General features: G+C 44.2%; 3 protein-coding genes across 6 annotated transcripts in view; 2 read left to right on the top strand and 1 right to left on the bottom strand.

Moving 5' to 3' along the window:
• The window catches only part of LOC126524289 (sedoheptulokinase-like), a 265,319-nt gene that overhangs the window by 135,197 nt on the left and 110,367 nt on the right, over positions 1–19,755 (top strand). The window lies entirely within an intron of this gene.
• LOC129386096 (uncharacterized) lies at positions 522–18,737 on the bottom strand. Of its 3 annotated transcripts, XR_011893528.1 has the most exons (7): positions 18,542–18,737; positions 17,578–17,690; positions 17,314–17,504; positions 15,890–15,949; positions 15,223–15,311; positions 924–992; positions 522–610 (listed from the first exon to the last, which is right to left on the bottom strand). XR_011893528.1 is itself a non-coding variant. In XM_055073353.1 (5 exons), the coding sequence occupies exons 1-5, from the start codon at positions 18,691–18,693 to the stop codon at positions 15,309–15,311; spliced, it is 519 nt and encodes a 172-aa protein (XP_054929328.1). In that variant the 5' UTR covers positions 18,694–18,737; the 3' UTR covers positions 15,117–15,308. The 3 variants fall into 3 exon arrangements, 1 of the variants encoding a protein (XP_054929328.1); XR_008613565.1 differs by lacking the exons at positions 522–610; positions 924–992 and adding an exon at positions 13,180–14,822; XM_055073353.1 differs by lacking the exons at positions 522–610; positions 924–992 and having other exon boundaries at positions 15,117–15,311.
• On the top strand, positions 7,995–10,297 carry LOC126537213 (uncharacterized). Its single transcript, XM_050184395.3, has one exon. It carries the CDS (start codon positions 8,023–8,025, stop codon positions 9,220–9,222), a length of 1,200 nt encoding a protein of 399 aa, XP_050040352.1. The 5' UTR covers positions 7,995–8,022; the 3' UTR covers positions 9,223–10,297.

Below are 19,755 nucleotides of genomic sequence, written 5' to 3'. Positions count from 1 at the left end.
ATGCACATATGATGCACGAACCTACATATAGGGGGGTAGGAATACCGAAATAAAATCCTGACTACGCCCGTGGCTCGAACAGCTCAAAATTTCGCGTGCAAGCGCGCACGACCTTGCAACGAAACGCGGTGCAATGTTTGTCACCATGCATATGAAAATGTTAAATGTTTTAAAGAGTGTTTGACTAAAACTTCGCACACGTATGGCGGACAATTTTATGAGCGCATTTTTGCTGCCGAAACTGGCCGATTAATTCTCGTCGCCAAGAGAACTGTATCGTGTCTGCAGTTATGCCAGCGACCGTTAACCGTGACCGTCATTTATCACTAACCGTCGTTCACAGCAGCAGCATGTTTTCTGTGTATGCGGTGCAGACGCGTAGATTTAGACGCATTTGAGATGTTCACACGCGCACATTTTATGCAACGCTTACTTTTACGATTCATTCATACCACAGAATAAACAGGTGCTTCTTAGAAGCAAATCTGCACGTAGAAAAAGATTCAAGATGCAGGCGCTTCTAGATCAAATTTATTTCGTACAAGGGAATGGATGACCATTGGCTGCTGGCAGCAGGACAAGAGTGCTGGTTCTTGGAGCATTGGGGGGCCTAATTCAAAGCAAATGAAAAGGCAATTAGCCATTAAGAGTAACAACAGGTTATTTTTATTGCACTAATCACATCAAGATGGCAAACTTGCAAAGTAATTATTCACATATTGCAGACCGTAATACGTCAACACATTTTTCTTGATCTCTTCATACTACTCAGAGCAGAAGAACCAATAGTTGCAGACACTGTATCAAGTCAATAAAATGATCAAAGGAGGCTTTGGCCACAAAGTTAGGTTACGAAGCCTTGCGACCTATCGCATCAGAGGCAAGGAAAGTTTACGCCATTCAACAATGCATTCAGAACTCACAGGAAAAGATGCTTGGGACTGCGTCTGGCTTCAGACGTTCTATTTTTTTGCAGGCCATGTGAAGTGGTCCTGCATAAAAGCAGTTCCAGTGATAAGGAAACACAACCGCAGAATCATGTGCAGTATTTAACAGCTGTCCTTTGTCTAATACCTCGCAGAAACCCGCGAGTCTTGTAAATATAGAACGAAATAGCGCAGATGACAACCATCTGTATGGCTATACATGATCCTGCATCCCAACATAAGACTGCAGGACATTAAGGTTAATTTACTATAACGCATAGCTTATTAAACATACAGGCAAAAGTTTACATTCCTCACTTGGACTAAGGCCGATTGAACAAGCAAGCTATTGCGAGCGGTATTTGCTGAAGCTATCACAGATGTTTGATTAGCAGGAGCGCGCGAGGTTTTCGCTTGCTGAAAAAATATGAACACTAGTACATCATTCACCGCTACATGTAAAATCAGAACGCTGCCAAAAAGAAACAAAAATCATGAGCCATTCCATTCTGTGAAGGTGGTTGACCGGCGAAGCTGTTTGGCACACGACACGCACGTGACACATAATTTTTAACAAAGGTACTAACTCATTTATTGTCTTGATGCGTGGTCATCGTGACGAAAGGTACGTGCACTCATTTATTGTCTTGATCGGTGGTCGTTATTTCACTCGCAACTGCAATCACATTCTTTGATAAAGTCAAATTGATGCACGTACGCCGCTGGGTGGTCGGTTGAGCCGGATCGGTGTGGTATCGTAAGCGATATGTCTGGGACACAAAACGCATACACCACTCCCTTTTCGGTACCGACAAATCCGCATCATGCCTTGCTGGTGAAGCAGCGCACTAACACGGACACAGTGAAGACACACAAGAAAAGACGACACTCGCTGCACTCGCAACTATTTTATTTCAGAACACATACTTCATATTTATATACCTGCGCACCCTCAGGCGTCAAAGATGATCAAGGCAAGACACCCGCCGTGGTTGCTCAGTGGCTATGGTGTTGGGCTGCTGAGCACGAGGTCGCGGGATCGAAACCCGGCCACGGCGGCCGCATTTCGATGGAGGCGAAATGCGAAAACACCCATGTACTTAGATTTAGGTGTACGTTAAAGAACCCCAGGTGGTCGAAATTTCCGGAGTCCTCCACTACGGCGTGCCTCATAATCAGAAAGTGGTTTTGGCACGTAAAACCCCATAATTGAATCAAGGCAAGATTAAAGGCACTTTTTTTTAAAAATCATTTGCCCGGGCATACTCGGGCGTCAAAGATATGGCACCTCTCTATCATGGTGTGCAATCCTATCGTAATTTGTTGCAACCCTAACCATTTTTATTACACAAGTTTGTTTTCCTTCTTTTTGGTGTGCTTCCAAAAAGGCAACTTCACCATGGCTTAGATGTACAGATGGCTGACTGATACAACCCTCTCCCCTCTTGCGAATATGAAAGGCTTCGATTATTTCCCTGGTTAGCTGATCCTTATGGTGCGATAAAACTGTGGTATCATTGTAAAGCGGCCAGCACCCATGTTGTGAGCTGTGCCCCTTAATGTGGGAATGAATGTTTCCCCCCAGTGATTTTTTGTGCTCCAAAAGTCTAGTGTTTACACACCGACCCGTTTGGCCGATGTATACTTTTCCACACGATATTGGCACACGACTACGGATGACCTGCACTCGAGAAGTTTTTCTTTATGCTTGACCGTGCACTTACGACTATTTGCTTTTACTTTTGTTGAAACTATACGATCCAGTTCGGCACATATTTGTCCGAGTTTGTTCGGCGCTGAAAAAACTACTCGTAGACCATATCTGTCACCTACGTTTTTTAAGTTATGCGCAATGTTGTGTGCATATGGTAGTGGCACAATTTTTTTGCTGTCAATCTCTTTTCTGTTGCGCTCTTTCTGATAGCCATTGCGCACATAACGAATCAACTTATAAGCTGATGTACATAGTACATGTTTTTCATATCCTGCATTCTTTAGTCTGATAACCTGTTGGTAACCTGCATCATTTTGAAAACGGTATATGTAGTTGGGAAGGAGAGCAATGAGTGAAAAATAGCCAGTCCAAATTTGAACGCTGAACAAATAACAAATATAGTCACTAGAGTGGAGGAAGAACTTTCGAAATGGCCAAGTAAAGAGTGGGAATATAGTGAGCTTCTAAGTGTAATAACGACAGAAATACGGAAAGAGAAACAACATGTTCGTTGGAAAGGAAAAAAGAAACCAAAAAGCTGGTGGAACAAGGAGATACGAGAAGCGATCGCCGAACGACAGAAAGCATCTCGAGAGCACAGGCAGGCAAAGAAGGCGCAGTTGTCACAGGATGAAGTAACTAGTAAATGGGAAATATACCGGGAGAAAAAGTCTATGGTTCAAATACTGGTGCAAGCAAAATTAAAAGGTGAAAGTGAACGTTGGTTGTCAGAAATACGTGAGAAAAAGAAGGCCGCACCTAGAATATTTTGGAACCACATAAAATTATTAGGCAGGAAGTCAACAACAATACAACAACATATCCTAGACGAAGATGAAAGCAGACTGGAAGGAGAAGCGGCAATAAATTACATCCGAAAAATAACAGCCGAATCTTTCCAAGGCAATGACGAGGTTGTATTTGAGGAAAAAAAGAGCATGAAAGAGACCCAGGAAAAGGAGCTGGTTCTGACAAATTTAAACTGGAAGAAAGCGGAAGAGAAAATTCCTAAGCGCACAGCCACAGGGCTAGACGAGGTTTCCGTTAGGCTGAATAATGAACTAGGACCAAAAAGCAAGGAAGCTCTGGTGAAAACAGTGGAAAAAACTTAAAAAAATAGACGAATACCAGACAGTTGGCGACAGAGTAGAATGAATTTAATTTGTAAAGGTAAGGGGGAGAAAGACAGAATTCACTCGTCTATACGAATGAATTCTATCTTTCTCCCCCAGCAATGCAGGTAATCAAAGTAAAGCTGCAAGCATGAGCAGAGAATAATGGCATTTTGGGAGAACTTCAGAATGGCTTCAGAATAGGTAGGTGTTTGGATAATAATTTATTTGTTCTTACTCAGTGTATTGAAATATCAAGAGTAGAAAGCAGACCGTTATATGTGGCCTTTTTAGACACTACTGGGGCGTATGACAACGTAGACCGCAACATTTTGTGGGATATTTTGGAAGGGGAAGGCTTAGGTGACGATTGTCTACAGCTTTTGAGATAGATTTACCTAGAAAATACTGTTTGCGTTGAATGGGAAGGGATAAGGAGCGAGGAGAAAATTGATATCAACAAGGGACTGAGGCAGGGGTGCCCTTTATCCCCACTACTGTTTATGATGTACCTGGTGAGGATGGAGAGGGCGCTAGAAGGAAGTAATATCGGGTCTAATCTCTCGTACAAACAGGCGGGTACAGTAGTAGAGCAGCAGCTTCCAGGTTTATCTTATGCAGACCACACCGTGTTGCTAGCTAACAAGCAAAGCGATTTGCAAAGTCTGGCTAACATCTGTGGACAGGAAGACAGGAATTTAGGTTTGAAATTTAGTGTTAGAAAATCAGGTGTTATGGTATTCAGTGAAAACAGTGAACAGACAGTGGCAATACAGGGCCAGGAAATACATCGGGTAAGAGAATATAAATACCTTGGTATATGGATAAACGAAGGCAATGGATATATGGAAACACAGGAAAAAATCATAACAGTCAAGGGGAAGAGAAATGCAACCATAATGAAGCACAGAGCACTATGGGGATACAATAGGTACGAAGTCCTCCGAGGTATGTGGAAAGGGGTAATGGTTCCAGGACTTACTTTTTTAAATGCGGTTGTTTGCTTTAAATCAGGGATACAATCAGGACTCGACGGGAACCAAAGGTCAGTGGGTCGCCTCGCATTGGGCGCTCACGGGAAGACTACAAATGAAGCTGTGCAGGGGGATATGGGCTGGACTAGTTTTGAAGTGAGGGAAGCTCGCAGTAAAATTGAGTATGAAGAACGGCTGAGGAATATGGAAGAAAGTTAATGGGCTGGGAGAGTGTTCAGGTATCTGTACAGGCAAAACATTGATTCACAGTGGAGGAAAAGAACTAGGAAGCTTACCAGCAAGTATGCGGCCTGTGGGGTGGGCAACACAGCAACAAGGAAGGTCAAGCGGAAAATCAGAGAGGCTGAATTAATCTCATGGGTGGCGGCAATGGAAAAGAAACCTGCCATGAGTAACTACTTAAGAGGAAAAAACGAAATCAGGAAAGAAACAATTTATGATAACTCAAAGGGAAGCTCACTACTTTTCGAAGCAAGATTGGGATGCCTTAGAACACGCACCTGTAAAGCGAGATATAAGAAGGAAGAAGAAGCAAGTGCTTGCTGCGGTAAAGCTAGGGAAACGATGGAGCATGTTTTGTTAGAATGTGAAGACGTCTGCCCAGCGGTCAATTTAGGCACTACTGGCCTCCTTGAAGCCCTTGGGTTCACCAAGAGCAGGGCAAAAGTAAACATGTCCGCAATAGAGATTAGGAAGAGGCAATTGGAAGATTGGTGGAAGAAAGGTAGGGAAACGACGAAAAACGGAGACGTACAAAAGGAAAGTTCCCAATAGGGGGTCAGAAAATTTGGTTGTGGGGGTTTATAGTGTTTTCTTTTTTTTCTTTTTTAACCTGGTTAGGACATTAGGTAGTATAATAGTAAGAGCTTGGTGGTGCAACCCAAAGCCCCGTTCCAAAGGGGACGCTCATAACATCCACCCTAATATCATCATTATTGCGCAGTGAGCAATATGGCCGCTACGGCAGCGGCTCGTGGGGCTCGTCGCGCTGTACGCTCGCTGGTTTCGGGCGCTGTGTTGCCGCTTTCGGGGCGCGTCTTGCATGACTGCGGATATATTTATTGTGTCTCCGAGAGGCCTCATCTGGCAAAAAAAACACTTCAAGCAAGTAAGCTTACATCGTTCATTGTCATGGTGAAGGAAGCAGTACATGCCACAATTTTCGTACAGGTCAAGTGGAGCTAATGCTGTCAGCCACTGAGTTTGCAACATGCAGAAACACGATAGCCATCTATTTAATGAAATTGAAAGATGAAATGGAGCTTTCACATCGTGTTTGGTCAAAGCAGGGAGCACGAAGCTTCAGACAACGATATTTATGCTGGCCTACCCTCGTACTTGTATTGCGTACAGTGCTGCTTCACGTGTTTCATATAATATTGTCAGCATTCAATGATTTCAGCTATGTTAAAAAATAAACATAAAAATGCAAAGATGTACTTTCCGCAAGACAAGCTGGAGCTGCAATGTCCCATTGCTTTCATAACACATTGGCGAGAGGCACGAAGAGTAGGAGGGAAAAACGTTATGCTACATTTTACATCACCCATTGTCTGCTCTTGATGTTTCTGCTGCACATTTAATGTTCAGGTGCGGCAGGAAAGGCTTCAACACAAGTGGAGTGCTAATAGCAAAGCGAGGAACGTTGTGGAGACAACAGTGCTTACAAGGACCTTTGCAAATATTGTGTGAATAAGGAACACTAAATAAGCATATAATGCCAATTAAAGCTCAGGATCCCTGGAAAATGCAATTTACGGTTTCATGTTGAAAAATCATCTCGGTTTGTGTAGCCAAACAAGTCAAGGAAGTTGCAAGGAGATGAACATTTCAATTGAATAACAGAGATGAGCAGCCTGGAGCCAACGTTTCAACAAGCTAACATATTTGTGAGGACCGTGACGAAGACAAGTTCCAGCTCTGAGGTTTCCCTTGCTCGTCCACTGTTGATTGGCTGAATTTTAAGCCAAATTTACTCAGAGTATATTTCAAAAAGCTTTTGGGAACACACTGCTCAGGTTTGTCATCTGCTGTTTGAAGAGCAAGCAAAAGTGTTTTTAGCGATTTGTCATGTTTGAGAAGTGTGCAGTAGGCCGGCTGTGCGCATTTGCCTTTTCTAGCTATCTCTTATGGTGAAGGTTTAGCCTACTTATTGATTTCATGCAAACTGTACATGATCCTTTTCTAGTTAACAAATGTAAAATAATGCGCGTATCCAGATCTAATTCTAGTCCTAGCACTTACCATCTGAACAACGTTCTCTTAGATTTAATCATGTCATATAGATATCTTGGTGTACACATTACAAATAACTTAAATTGGACCATTAATATAGAACACGTCATTAACAATGCTAATCAGATGCTCGGGTACTTATGGCGCAACTTTTCTAAAGCACCGTCTACTTCGAAACTACAGCTTTACAAGACTCTAATACACTCGAAACTTGAATGTGCACCTGCAATATGGGATCCTAGTAGCGTTAATGTTATTACTTCACTCTACTCGTTTTATTCTTTCTCATTATAATCGTGCCACGACTACCTCAATGAAAACTAACCTAGCACATATTCCACAAGTTAAACGCCGCAAAGTCGCCAGTCTTTCGCTTTTGCATAAATGTTACCATCACACCATACTTCACGACGACTTCATACTGCGGCTTCGGTACATTTCAAACCACGTTGATCATTGCAGTAAGGTAGGAATTTATTTATGTTACACAAAGTTTTTCTTTCAATATTTCATCCCCTGTACATCTCAGGACTAGAACCACCTCCCCTCAGGTATGGTAGTCATCACAAATAGCTAACGTTTTTGCAAAACATTAGCTAATAATGTATACTCAGGAGAATCATTACGTTACCAGAACTCACTGCACTTGTGTGTTTGCTTTACTCTACTACTTTGTAACAACTTCCCGTTTTAATGCCATGTGGCCCTGAGAATACATTAAATAAAAATTTGGAGGACGCTTAAGCTTCGCCTTCAAGAGTGGAACGCGACAGCGTTCCCGTCGACCCGCCAAGGGGTGTAAGACGCGCTACGGCGCAGCGACTACGCGCCCCGCATCGGACGCGGTGAGCGTCGAGCAACGCAGCGTTCGGCGCGACAACGAAATGTGCGCCTGAGCAAGCGACGCACGCCTGAGCCTTAGAAACAGCTCGTTTCTAAGGCAACACCGCGTTCACTAGAGGCGCTATTGTACCGCTTTGAAGCATCGAACTCGTGGCTCAGTCACTTCCTCTTCAGCCACCGAGGTGAGCGGACGCGGAATGTCGGGCTCTTCGCGAGCGGCTTCAGCGACCCTTTTGGGCCGCGGTATCAGGTCAACTGAAAAACCAGGTCAGGACTACCAAATGATTTTACCAACGCTGCCAACAGGTGCGTCCGTTCTGCATACGGTGTTTTTACATGGTGACGTTAAGGCGAGGCCTTACAGAGTGGAACATTTTCGAGACGCTCTTACACGGCTGTCTCTCATGCCGGAAGTGGTTGCACTGGGTGCTTATCAAATGAACCATCTGTGGGCGGTGACTTTCAAGGACGAAGAAGGAAAAAAGAGGATTATCGCTGCAGACGCGTTTGATGTCAAGGACCACCGCTGTGTGGTCGTCGACCCGTGTGACAGAGGCGTCCGTATCAAGCTCTACTGGCTCCTTCATGGTGTACCTGACGACGACGTTCGCACTGCCTTGTCGCCTTTTGGCAAGGTGACTGAGATCACCAGGGACAGGTGGCGGGTACAAGGATGCGTTGACAAAGGGTCAACCACCCGTACTGTCACTATTAAGCTGAAAGCAGGCGTCACCGCTGAAGACTTGCCCCACCAGCTGCGAGTGGCGGAAGATGTTGCGCTCGTGCACGTCCCTGGCAGAGCTCCCCTCTGCCTCCGATGCCGTGGCATCGGGCACATACGACGCGAGTGCCGGGTGCCACGCTGTGGGCTTTGTCGTCGTTTCGGCCACGACGAGACCCAGTGCGTCCGAACCTATGCCACAGTGACAGGCCCGGCATTGAAGGAAGATGTCACAGATCACTTGATGGACGTGGTCGACGCAGTGGAAGCCGCAGGCGAAGGGAAAGAGACCCAGTCCTCGGCGTTAACGCCCCTGAAGAAGGCAACGACTGTTAATGAAGACGAGTCATCGGACGGCTGGAAAGACCCATGGTATGACACGGTGGAACCAACTAACTCAACAGAGGTCGAGGTAAAAGAGGCCAAAGATACGTGCACATCAACAGAAGTGACGACCGGCGAACAGCATGACGCTGATGACACCGTGATGGCAACGTCAAGTAGTGCACCTGCTAAGAGGCTTCACGAAGAGGCGGATGAGCAAGAGGAAAAGGATCAAGAGACTGCGAATGATGAGCCTCCTCCGAAAGCTACCCCGGGACGCCGACCGGCGTTCAAGCCCAAGCCCGGCGTTCCAGCCAAACGCCGTTCTACAACCCAGACGCCTCCGCGTTAGCGCAGGCGTTCCTGGGTTAGAAAAATTGTTGTTAGGGTCTGGGGACTGGGGTTTGTGGGCAGGATGTGCGTCGGCCGTCGTCATTCGGCTATGAAGTCCAGAAAACCATGGTCCGCCTCCGTAGACCGTCGAGTCATCGCAGCAGCTGTGAGACGGACGATGTGTGGTAATTGGTTTAGTTTCTCCTCCCGTTAAATGGTAGCTAATTTTTCGACTGGTCTTTGTGTCGCGACGTTGAACGTGCGTGGACTTAGCGGGCGTAGAAGGCAATGCCAAGTTAACCGTATTCTTATTGAAAATAATATTGACTTATTGGCCATTCAAGAAACAAAAATTGCAACTGATGAATGCACGGAGCAAATGGTTAACGTTTTCCGCCCTAGATATACCGTAAGTGTATGTCATGCGGCGGGTAGGTCTGGGGGCTGCCTTATTCTTTTGCGTAGCAGTATTGCTGTAGTTGAAGCCGTCACCTCATCCCAGGATGGTAGAATGGTCCTCTGCGATTTTACTTTTTCAGAGATGCCTTGGAGGGCTATATGTGTTTATGCTCCGAACGTAGCACGGGAGCGGGAAGTATTTTTTGGTGATATTCAGCAGTACTTGAATTGTGAAAGACATGTCATATTACTGGGTGATTTTAATTGTGTTTGCTTTCCAGAAGATAAATCTAAGTTGACTAGTGTTTGTGATAAAAGTGCGTTGCTTTTAAGTTCGATTGTAAGGCAACAAGAGCTTGAAGACATTGGTTATGTGTTGTCAAGCGGAAATCGTACCATGTATACGCACTATCAAGGTCAATGTCATGGCAGGCTAGACAGAATTTATGCTCCGTTAACCCTTGTACCGTTATTTTCAAGTTATCAAGTGCTACATGTTAGTTTTAGCGATCATTGCCTCGTTATGTCAACCATAGGAAAGAAACAAAAACCATCGAAATTCAGCTGGGACTTATGGAAGCTAAATGATAAGCTTTTGCAAGACGACGTTTTTCAAAAAGCAGTTCAAGAAAAGCTCGAAAATTTGCTCAGCATAACTACGTCAGCGTTCTTCATTGCAGAATGGGAACTCTTCAAAAGAGACGTTAAATTAACTGCGATTGAAAGAGCATGCGTAGTCTATCACAAAGAAAAAGAGCGTGAGAAGGAATTACACCTTAGGCTAAAATACATGCTCACCGCAGAAAGCTCTTCGCCTGGCTTATTTTCGAAAGAAATCAAACAAGCTAAGTCGGAACTTGAAGTCATGGATGAAGAAAAGTACAGGGGTGCGATATTAAGGGCAAGGGCGGAGAGCTTATGGATGGGGGAGACGCCTACCAAGCGAGCAATAAGTGACGAGAAGAAACACGCTGTTTCCAAAGAAATAACAGAAATAACTTATCAAGGGGAAGTCACTAGTGATGTTGGAATGATTGAACACGCTTTTGAGTCTTATTATGAAAGTTTGATGGGGAAAAAGACATGTGATATCGAAAGGTATAGAACTGACTACTTGCCATTAATGCCAACATTGTCAGACGAGGTCTGTGAAGCGCTTGACAGACCAATAAGCCTTTCAGAAGTTGAGGATGCGATTGACGAACTTAGTCCCGGCAAGTCACCGGGGCCTGATGGTCTGGGAGGAGCTTTCTATAAGTGCTTTAAAAGTGAAATAGCTGTAGCATTACATCGCGTGATAAGGGAGATGTACGAGAATAAGGAAGCACCTCCTTCTTTTCGGACGTCGCACGTTATTTTAATTCCTAAAGCAAAAGATCCTGCGCGACTTGTGGCGGTTGAAGCCTACAGACCCATAAGCTTGACGAATACGGACTACAAAGTTTACACTAAAGTACTGGTGCGACGATTGCAGACCGTTATAAAAGAACTTGTGGGCCCCCATCAGACATGCGGAATCAAAGGCAGATCGATCTTTTCGAATATACATACTGCAAGGACCATACTGGAATGCTGCGATGAAAGAGAGGACAAAGTCGCTATGATACAAATTGACCTTGAAAAGGCTTTTGACAGAGTCGTCCATGATGTCATATTTTTGCTCTTAGAACATGTTAAAGCCGGTGCAGTGATAACAGATGGAGTAAGAATGGTGTACAAAGATTGCACTGCAAAGTTAGTAATTAATAGGAAATTAGGCGCCAGTATAAAAGTGGAGTCATCAGTAAAACAAGGATGCTATTTGTCACCTCTTTTATTTGCCTTGTATTTGGAGCCTTTCTGTTTGAAAATAATTAAAAGCCAATCTATTCGTGGGTTTATCTACGCAGGAATTGAGACTAGAGTTCTGGCTTATGCAGATGACGTGGCAATTTTTTGCCGTGATACAGAAAGCGTGAATAACACTATGAAAGAGGTTGTTTCTTTTTGCGCCGCAACTGGAAGTGTTGTCAGCTGGACTAAGTGCCTAGGCTTATGGCACGGCAGCTGGACACAGGTACCCGAGTATTTTTGCAATATGAACTGGAGCGCTACCCCTGGAAAATATCTTGGGGTGCCATTACAACATTATCGTGACAGTGCCGCGTATTGGATCGAAGAAGTAAAAAGAGTTAAAGATGAGACAGAAAAGTGGGGCGGGCATAATTTTTCGATGTTTTCAAGAGCTAGTGTTTGCAATTTGTTTTTAGTTGCAAAGGTGTATTATGTACTACAAGTGTTATGCATGGCAAGGATTTCGGTGCAGAAACTTCACAGAGTGTTTGCAGTATATATATGGGGATCCACTTGGGAGAGAACTAGCCGATGTAACTTGTTTCATTCGGTGAAGAATGGAGGACTAGGATTAACACATTTGTTTTTGAAACAGATTGTTAGTAGGTTCTTTTTCTTAAGGGACCAAAGTGATATATTTCTGCGTACTGTTATTCAAGTGAGATTGAGTTCTTCTTTGCCTGAGTGGGTTGTCTCATCAACAAATGAACGTACTCGAACACCAACTGGCTTTCTGAGGGAAGTTGTTATGTCCTTTTCTTTATTGAAAGCGCATTTTTCGAATGAATTTTTGACTTCAGTGACGCGTAAGAAACTTTATAGTGATCTGGTTGATGTTTTCTTGCCGCATCCTGTTTACCGTATGATGTATAACTTAGGACCTGAACGCAATGTGCTGAAACGCGTTAGGAAAATGCCGGTTAGATTTTCAGCGAGAACCTTCTTTTTTCAATTGCATTCGGGCACTCTCCTTGTGAAGCCATGGCTGCAAAGCAAGGGCTTCTTTGTTCCATGGTCTGTTAACTGCATCATATGTAGGAAACCTGAAACTATTGAGCACATCTTCTTGGATTGCCATGACTCAGTTTTCTTGTGGGATGTTCTCAAACGAACTCTGAAGAAAGACCTGCCGTTAAGTCCTTTCGGTATTCGTTTCTTACCGTGTGCAGACACAGGGGGAGTGCCGGCTGACTTGATAATGCTTTTGTGTATGAGCAGCGTGTGGAAAACGCGTATGGATGTCAGGAATGCCCGCGTAGATGAAAGGTCTGCGAGGGAACACCTAAATGAAAGTCTTAGGTACACGCGTGATGTCCTCAAGCACATGATTGAACCACCAGAGTGGTTTCTGGAGCTTGACACTTTGGTGTCTGTGATATCCTCTTTGAGTGCCTTTTAAATATGTACAGTCTGTCGAAGTGACGTAATATTATTTTTCTGCTCCAAGTGACCTACTTTGTACGCGTTTGAGTTGTGTTGAAATCAAGGTAATAAAGAAAAAAAAAAAAACTCGTGGCTCAGTGGTAACGTCTCCGTCTCACACTCCGGAGACCCTGGTTCGATTCCCACCCAGCCCATCTTGCAAGTTGTTTTTTATTCATGAAGTGCCTGCTGGGATTTATCGCTCACGGCCAACGCCGCCGACGCCGGCTTTTCAGCGACAGGAGCTCCTTAACGCTGTCGCGTTAAAAGATAGAATAATAAACTGAAGGGTGACTGCCAGGGTTTCAGTCAACATGAAGTATAACTTCCTCAAAATTGCATTGAGCGTTTCTGAAGGTTTTAAAATTATTTGTATTTTCATGTAACAAATTAACGTTGTGAGGAACCATGTGATACTTGGTGGTAATGCCCGTCAAACTGATTTGCAATGAGCAGATTTATTTATTTACTTTCAGGGCCCGGAGGCACTATAGAAAGGAGTGGGGCAAACATAACAAACAATTTGTGCAAAGAACATTGGATTTCAGCAAGGGCATGTTGAATGGCGTTCTTGAAGTTAGTATTGTCTGTGATGGCGGCAATGGCAGTGGGAAGATGGTTTCATTCCGTGCTTGTTCGAGGAATGAAAGAATCACTGTAAAGATTTGTCTTACATGACGGCACACCTACTTTAAAGCAATGGTTTGATCGACATGAAACATAAAACGGCTGTGTGAGAAGCTGCTCTTTTAATACAGGGTTAAAGTGGAAAATTTTATGAAATAGCGAAAAGCCAGCGCATTTTCTACAGGATGAAAGATTGGGTAAGTTTAGGGTAGTTTTCATTGCTGTGGCATAGATGACATAGTTTTTTAATTAGCAAGTAGAAGCTTGTTACATTGTTTCTCTTTTGGATGTCATGGTTATAATTACTTGAAAAGAAATAAGTTGGGACTGAACTAGTTACTTCTCCGGTTGTCATAAAACGCCCTTAAATGCAAGTAAGCTTCTATGTAAAATTTTAGCTTTCCCACTGGGTACGATACAAAACTGTAGACTGCTGCTTTCCTGATGCTCACACCCATCTATCTGGCAAAATTGCAATATTTTCATGGTGAGGCACATAGTTCAAGAGGACCTGTTGTCATTATGGTGAATGTTGAGCTTCTTATGGCTTGGCATTGGCAGCTTGCAGACCAATAATTTCGCTTTTGTCCGTCTTCATGAAAAAAGAAATAACGAGGCCATGACAAACATGCAAGCAAAAAAGTGGTGAAAGAAAAGTTAGTCAGATAAATGAATAAATCACGGTTCTATGTGAAGAGTTCAGAAACAGACCTTGTGAGGATTGTGGCCCAGTGGTGACACATTAAGTGTTGCTTTGTACGTCCAGGGACAATAGAGTCCAAAGGGGGCGAACAAATATGAGCAGCGTCTTGGAGGCTGTAGTAGAACTTAAAGAGCTTGAATTACTATGGCGGAAGTGTGGTTGAGTTTACGAATCATGCATGACTAAGAACGGTGCACGAAACGCTCCATGACAGAAAAGCGCACGCGCGCGCACGCACACACACACATTGTTTTGAGTCTTCGCTTCTTTCAATGGTGTCCTTGTGTGGGCTGTGCTTAGTGACGCCTTGATTAGATGAAATTTTTTTTGCCAGCTACTAGGTAATAAACACGTTAATCTTGTTATGCATCAAATGCAATAAACCGAACTATTACCGGCAGTAAAGTTGCGCTAATGTGCAGTGAATTTATCGCAGTGTACATTTATGTAGAAACTGCCAGAACAATTTATTATTATTATTATCTTAAACATCTTATTTCTGCGTTTAATAGCCGAAGCCTTGCGTCAGAAAAGGGGTGCCCTATGAGGAAGGGGGACCGGTGCTCTCTCCTTCCTCAAGGTTGAGTGGTCCCTAGGTTGGCTCTACAAAGAGGCGGCCAGGCCCTTCCTTGTCCCTGAAAAAGTCCAAAAAAGCACTCCAAAGCTGGACTGAGTCCTTGAGCCCCATGTGCGATGGCAGGTCGAGCCACTAGCTCCTGCAGGGTGCCAGGTCGGTTCCCGCCCAGGGAGTGTAGTGTCCTTTGTCGGACCGTGTCAAAGGCACAGAGTACAGCATAAATAATAAATAGTTGGCCAGCCTTTGGCCAACTATTTATTATTTATGCTGTATTCCGTGTTGGGAACTTCAGAAACGTGGAAAAATGACAAGCGTTTCGTTTGAATTCCCTTTAAAGATCAATAACGTTATAATTATTATTTTCCACATTTAAGAAATGACTACCGGAATCTGTTTTATCCGCCATGCATACAAACAAATTCAAAGTTGAAAAGGCGAAGCAGTGTCTTTTTACTCACCGGTGCACACACCCAGAGGCTGCAAGGTTAATCCATTTTGGTGGGTAGTTTCCAAACGGACTGCGCTCGGTTCCAGCGGCGAATTTTCACTACCAGATTTTTAAAAGGAACAAGTCATTACGCGGCCAGGCGCAACAGATCACTAACGACGGACGCCGTGCATGCAGCCGTTATGCCAGTGAAACGCCGCAGCTGATAAAATTCACCCTCTTTAAACACGTTCGCTTGGTGGCGGCTATCTAATTTTGGACGCATGAGCTGACGGAGCTATTATTGTTACCTAATGAAAACGAACCTGCGTGATGCTGCTCAAAGAAAACTATCACCCCGTTTCGAAACATTACCGCTGTACAATTTGAACCGATAAACGGCACGTACTGCAATCGATACCAGTGGGTTGCAGTATATCACACGTCAGTGATCGTTCAAGTGGCTGAGGAGTTCTATAGAGATTTATACAGTACCCGTGGCACCAACGACGATAACGGAGGAGAGAATAGTCCAGAGGAATTTGAAATCCCACAATCCCACTACTTGTACAAAGTTTTTCAAACAGACAAAGTACACATAACAGGTGGCTATCTGCAGCATTCTTGCAGACTGCTGGCTAGATTTAGCAAATGTTTATCCTAGTCCAAAGGCTGCAGCACTCAAAGGAATAAAGTACCTTCCGGTTGCAAGCTTGTGGCACCCACGAGCTGTTGAGCAGGTGGCGACTGGACTGGTGCTGCGAGTAAATAAGACAACTCTTACTTCAAATAAGCTAACACAAAAGCACAAAACAAGAAAGCAGTGGGAAATAAATGAGATTCTACTGGGCAAATCGGTGACGGCCAACTGCGAATTCCATCCCCAACCTTAATTTAGTGCTTTTACAATCTATTTCACACACTACACTCAGTGCAGCAAAAGCTAAAGGCCATGTCAATCGACCAAAAATGAGAACCATCTCCGTGCTTCAGAATATGCGTTCTCTTACTAATCGCTAATTGTTCAATTGAGCTGGTTTTGCACAGAAAGAAATTAACAGTAGATAGTACGCTTCTCGTTCTCATTTCTCATCGGCTGAGGTTGTGTACTTTTTGTACTGCGAACGGTTGAAGTGGATTTTTGTATTGAGCAATGCAGCCCTAACAAAACATACATACACACAAACAAAAAACACACAAGGTGTTGCTGTAGGTCTTTTTTTCTCTCTGTGTTTGCCCTGCACTACTCAATATAGTACACATGTACTAACTAGATCAAATTTTTACGAAAGTGGTGTGTCGAAGTTGCATCAATCTTTACCTACTAGTGCAATACAACAGTAGTGATATTTCAAGGCTTGTTTGTTGGCTTGCTGTTTCCATGAAACAGTGTTTCTGTGCGCGTTAGTTACTACATGCATAAAAAATTCAACTCATCTAAACATTCACCTGGTGGTACAGCAGGCTTAGACATAGCAATTCTACAAGTTCATGCTAACAAGTGGTGCTACCTTCGTGGTAACAGCTGCATCTGCACAGGTTTCTCGAGTTGTGACGAGTCTCACTGCATGTTGGCGCACATGCACTTTTGTTTGCCAGTTGGTACATCTAGTTATGTCGTCTCACTGAGAGTATCGGAGTGAACATTGGTTTGACAAACAAAATATTAATTTACCGTAGCTGTGGGATAACTTCTGATTTCCACCAATGCCAACATAGATCTGCTATTGGGCCCACCTATCAATGTTTCTAACTAGTTTCTAGTGTACAACTTCATGAACACAATCACAACTGCTGACGAAAAAAATGTGATAAAGACTGTTCACAATGTTTGTCGTGTTGCTACTCCACGATTGCACCCTCCGATCAGTAAGCTTTCCAGAACACAAAAATCTTGAATTTGCTTTAGCTTTAGTAGCACAGGTTACCTGACAAACTGTCACTGTTTTATTGCTATTTTGCTCAAGTGTTCAGGGGCAAAAGACCTCCCTCTCCCCTCTCAGCGTAGGGCAGCAAGCCGGTTCTTCCCCTCTGGTTAACCTCCCTGCCTTTACCTTTACTCTGTCCCTTTCTCTCTTGCTCAAGTGTTCATAAAAAACGAAAGGCACTTCTCTACTGATACCTTGTTATAGCGAAGCCACAATGCTCGGGGTGACGCATCCTGCAGATTTCTCTGGAATGTGTCTAAATCACAAGGGAATGCCTCTGGACAAGGGTCATAGCACCTCTTTCTCTTGCTTGCATTTTCCGTGTTGGGACTTGCCACCTTGAAAGCAATGTCCTTCAAAGGCTTTGAAGGTTCAAGCTTCTTGGCTAGAAATTGAAATTACTGTTATAACTTCGGTTACAATCTGGGTTATATAAAGCGCATGAAGAAAATGATTACCTGCCGGAGGGACAATCCAAGCGCACGGAAGATCCGTGCACGTAGGCTCGAGGGAAGCTACACTGGCTGCAGTCAGTAAAAGACCAACAACGTGCTGGCATGTTCCACTTAATCTGTAAATAAAGACAAGGACCATTTGATGTGTGAAAAATTGTCTGTTTGTTACACATTGCCACATATCATGGGTGTAATGCTTTGTTCCCGCGTAAACGCACTTCCCTTTCAAACACTCGACGATTTATGTTACTGACAAAATATTCTAGCAGTTGATGTTAAACAAGAAAGCAATTTCTTGAAACGTGGGCTTACAGTGCAAATGCTCAAAATTAAAGCTAAATGCAGGACAACAGCAGGTAAGAAGAAAACTGTTAACGTGGTAGCGCATGAAATACAAAAACCAAATTTTGAAATGTGCATATCGAATGCCAGCTCAAAGCAGCGCCAATGGAACGCAACTATCGAAAGCCTACTACACGGTGAACAAATGAAATGACGCAATGAAAACGAAGAAAAAGTTTGCGCTGGTAGTTTCTTCAGCACGTCGAAAGACTGGGCTACTGCTCACGCTACAGTAGCCAACGGCTGCATGCACACGTACACGCCAGACGGGTACGCGTTGAGCGAACATGCGCAACATAGCAAATGCAATGTGAGTGAAAAGCAGGGCAACAGTTCGTGTTCTCGTGTCCCGCACAGTTATTACGTTATTGCGCTGCTCATTTGATAAAAGTTACACACCCGAGTGGACGAACAGCTTGCGATTCTTGTGCAGCTATGTTTAAGCGCAAGACAATAGGTCCAGACGCTGTCTTTGGCAGTTTTTACTATGTTTACGTTCACCGAAGAAGCTGCCGCCGCTTTTAAGTATCAGTGCAAGATATATAGCGACGCGCTAATCTTACATTACACTCAGGTGGCGTTCAACATCTAAAGGTATCGCACGCGAACAGAAAAATTTACTCACCCAGCCGGACAAAGGCAATGCGCCTCGGAGACGGCTCCGTTATCCTTCCGGAGTGCAGCGTGAACCACGTAGTATCCACCCTTCATCGATGGCAGGCAAATCGCACGTAACACTCCTACGGCACTCTGCGGTGACACTTCATTGTACATCATATTGCGAACGTAGCCTTCTTCTTTGAAGTGTCGACCCCTTTCCAACTGGCGATCGCAACGCACGCCCGACGACTGGAGGTAGTCGTTTATGAGCCGCTCCGTTGGCACAGGACCGCGAATGTGTCTTACCCAGCCATCGGTAAGAGCCAGGTAGCCTCCCGGAACTATGTGCTGGCCTGCGGAGGCCATTGGCAATAAATACGCTCCACTTAAAAGTCACACGGCGAACCAACAAGCTCAAACCAACGTTCAGACAGCACGTGGAAAGCTCAAATGGGCCTGACGGACCCCTTCCAAAACGTTTCTGGCGGTGTGCGGCAGGTGGCAGCACAGGAAAATGAAAGAGGCGGATTGAAACAATGGCCGGTACACAGGACGGCAAAAGAATCTATCGTGTGCGGTATAATCATTATCACTTTAATTTTGCTCCTCCCCTCGGCCCTTCTCCGCCCCCTTGCATGTTTATCTGTTCTTCCGGATTCTAAAGTGGCGCAAATGTTCGCACATTCCGCGAGTCCGAGACTACCGCGATTTATTTTACAACGACAAATCAGCGCGTGATCACTCAACCAATCAGTCAATCAGTACCAATCGTCCACGATTATTCAGTCTTTCTTGTCTGAATCTTGCAATGTGGCATTTTCACGCGAAAGTACACGTGCACTGCATTCTTTTAATTGCACGCTATATGCGTGCGGTTATCTTTATCGGGGTTCTCGCGGTCCGAGCACTATTTCGCTTGGAGGAAAGGGACGTTTTTGTTTGAAGCTGTCATATAAATAATGCTGTAGTTAGGTGCATCACTGATAACCAAGCTGTGGCCTCACAGCTCGCCAGTCCTTAGATGTACTTCGCAACTCCGAATTGAACAACGTCGAGGATCGAGAAAAAAAAATATTTATATCACAGTTATGCCACAAGGGCAAAGCAATGAATGCGATTGCAACATCTTAGGGTACTACACGAAGTGTGAGGCTCGCAGCAGTACTGACAGTAAGAACTGTAGTATACGTAAGCTGATTAAGTAAAAACGAGTGGTTGTGCTAGGGTCCTCTCTTTGAA

The sequence above is a fragment of the Dermacentor andersoni genome, chromosome 3 (genome assembly GCF_023375885.2).
Source record: "Dermacentor andersoni chromosome 3, qqDerAnde1_hic_scaffold, whole genome shotgun sequence".
Taxonomy (NCBI): domain Eukaryota; kingdom Metazoa; phylum Arthropoda; class Arachnida; order Ixodida; family Ixodidae; genus Dermacentor; species Dermacentor andersoni.
This window is presented reverse-complemented; position numbering and strand designations above follow the sequence as displayed.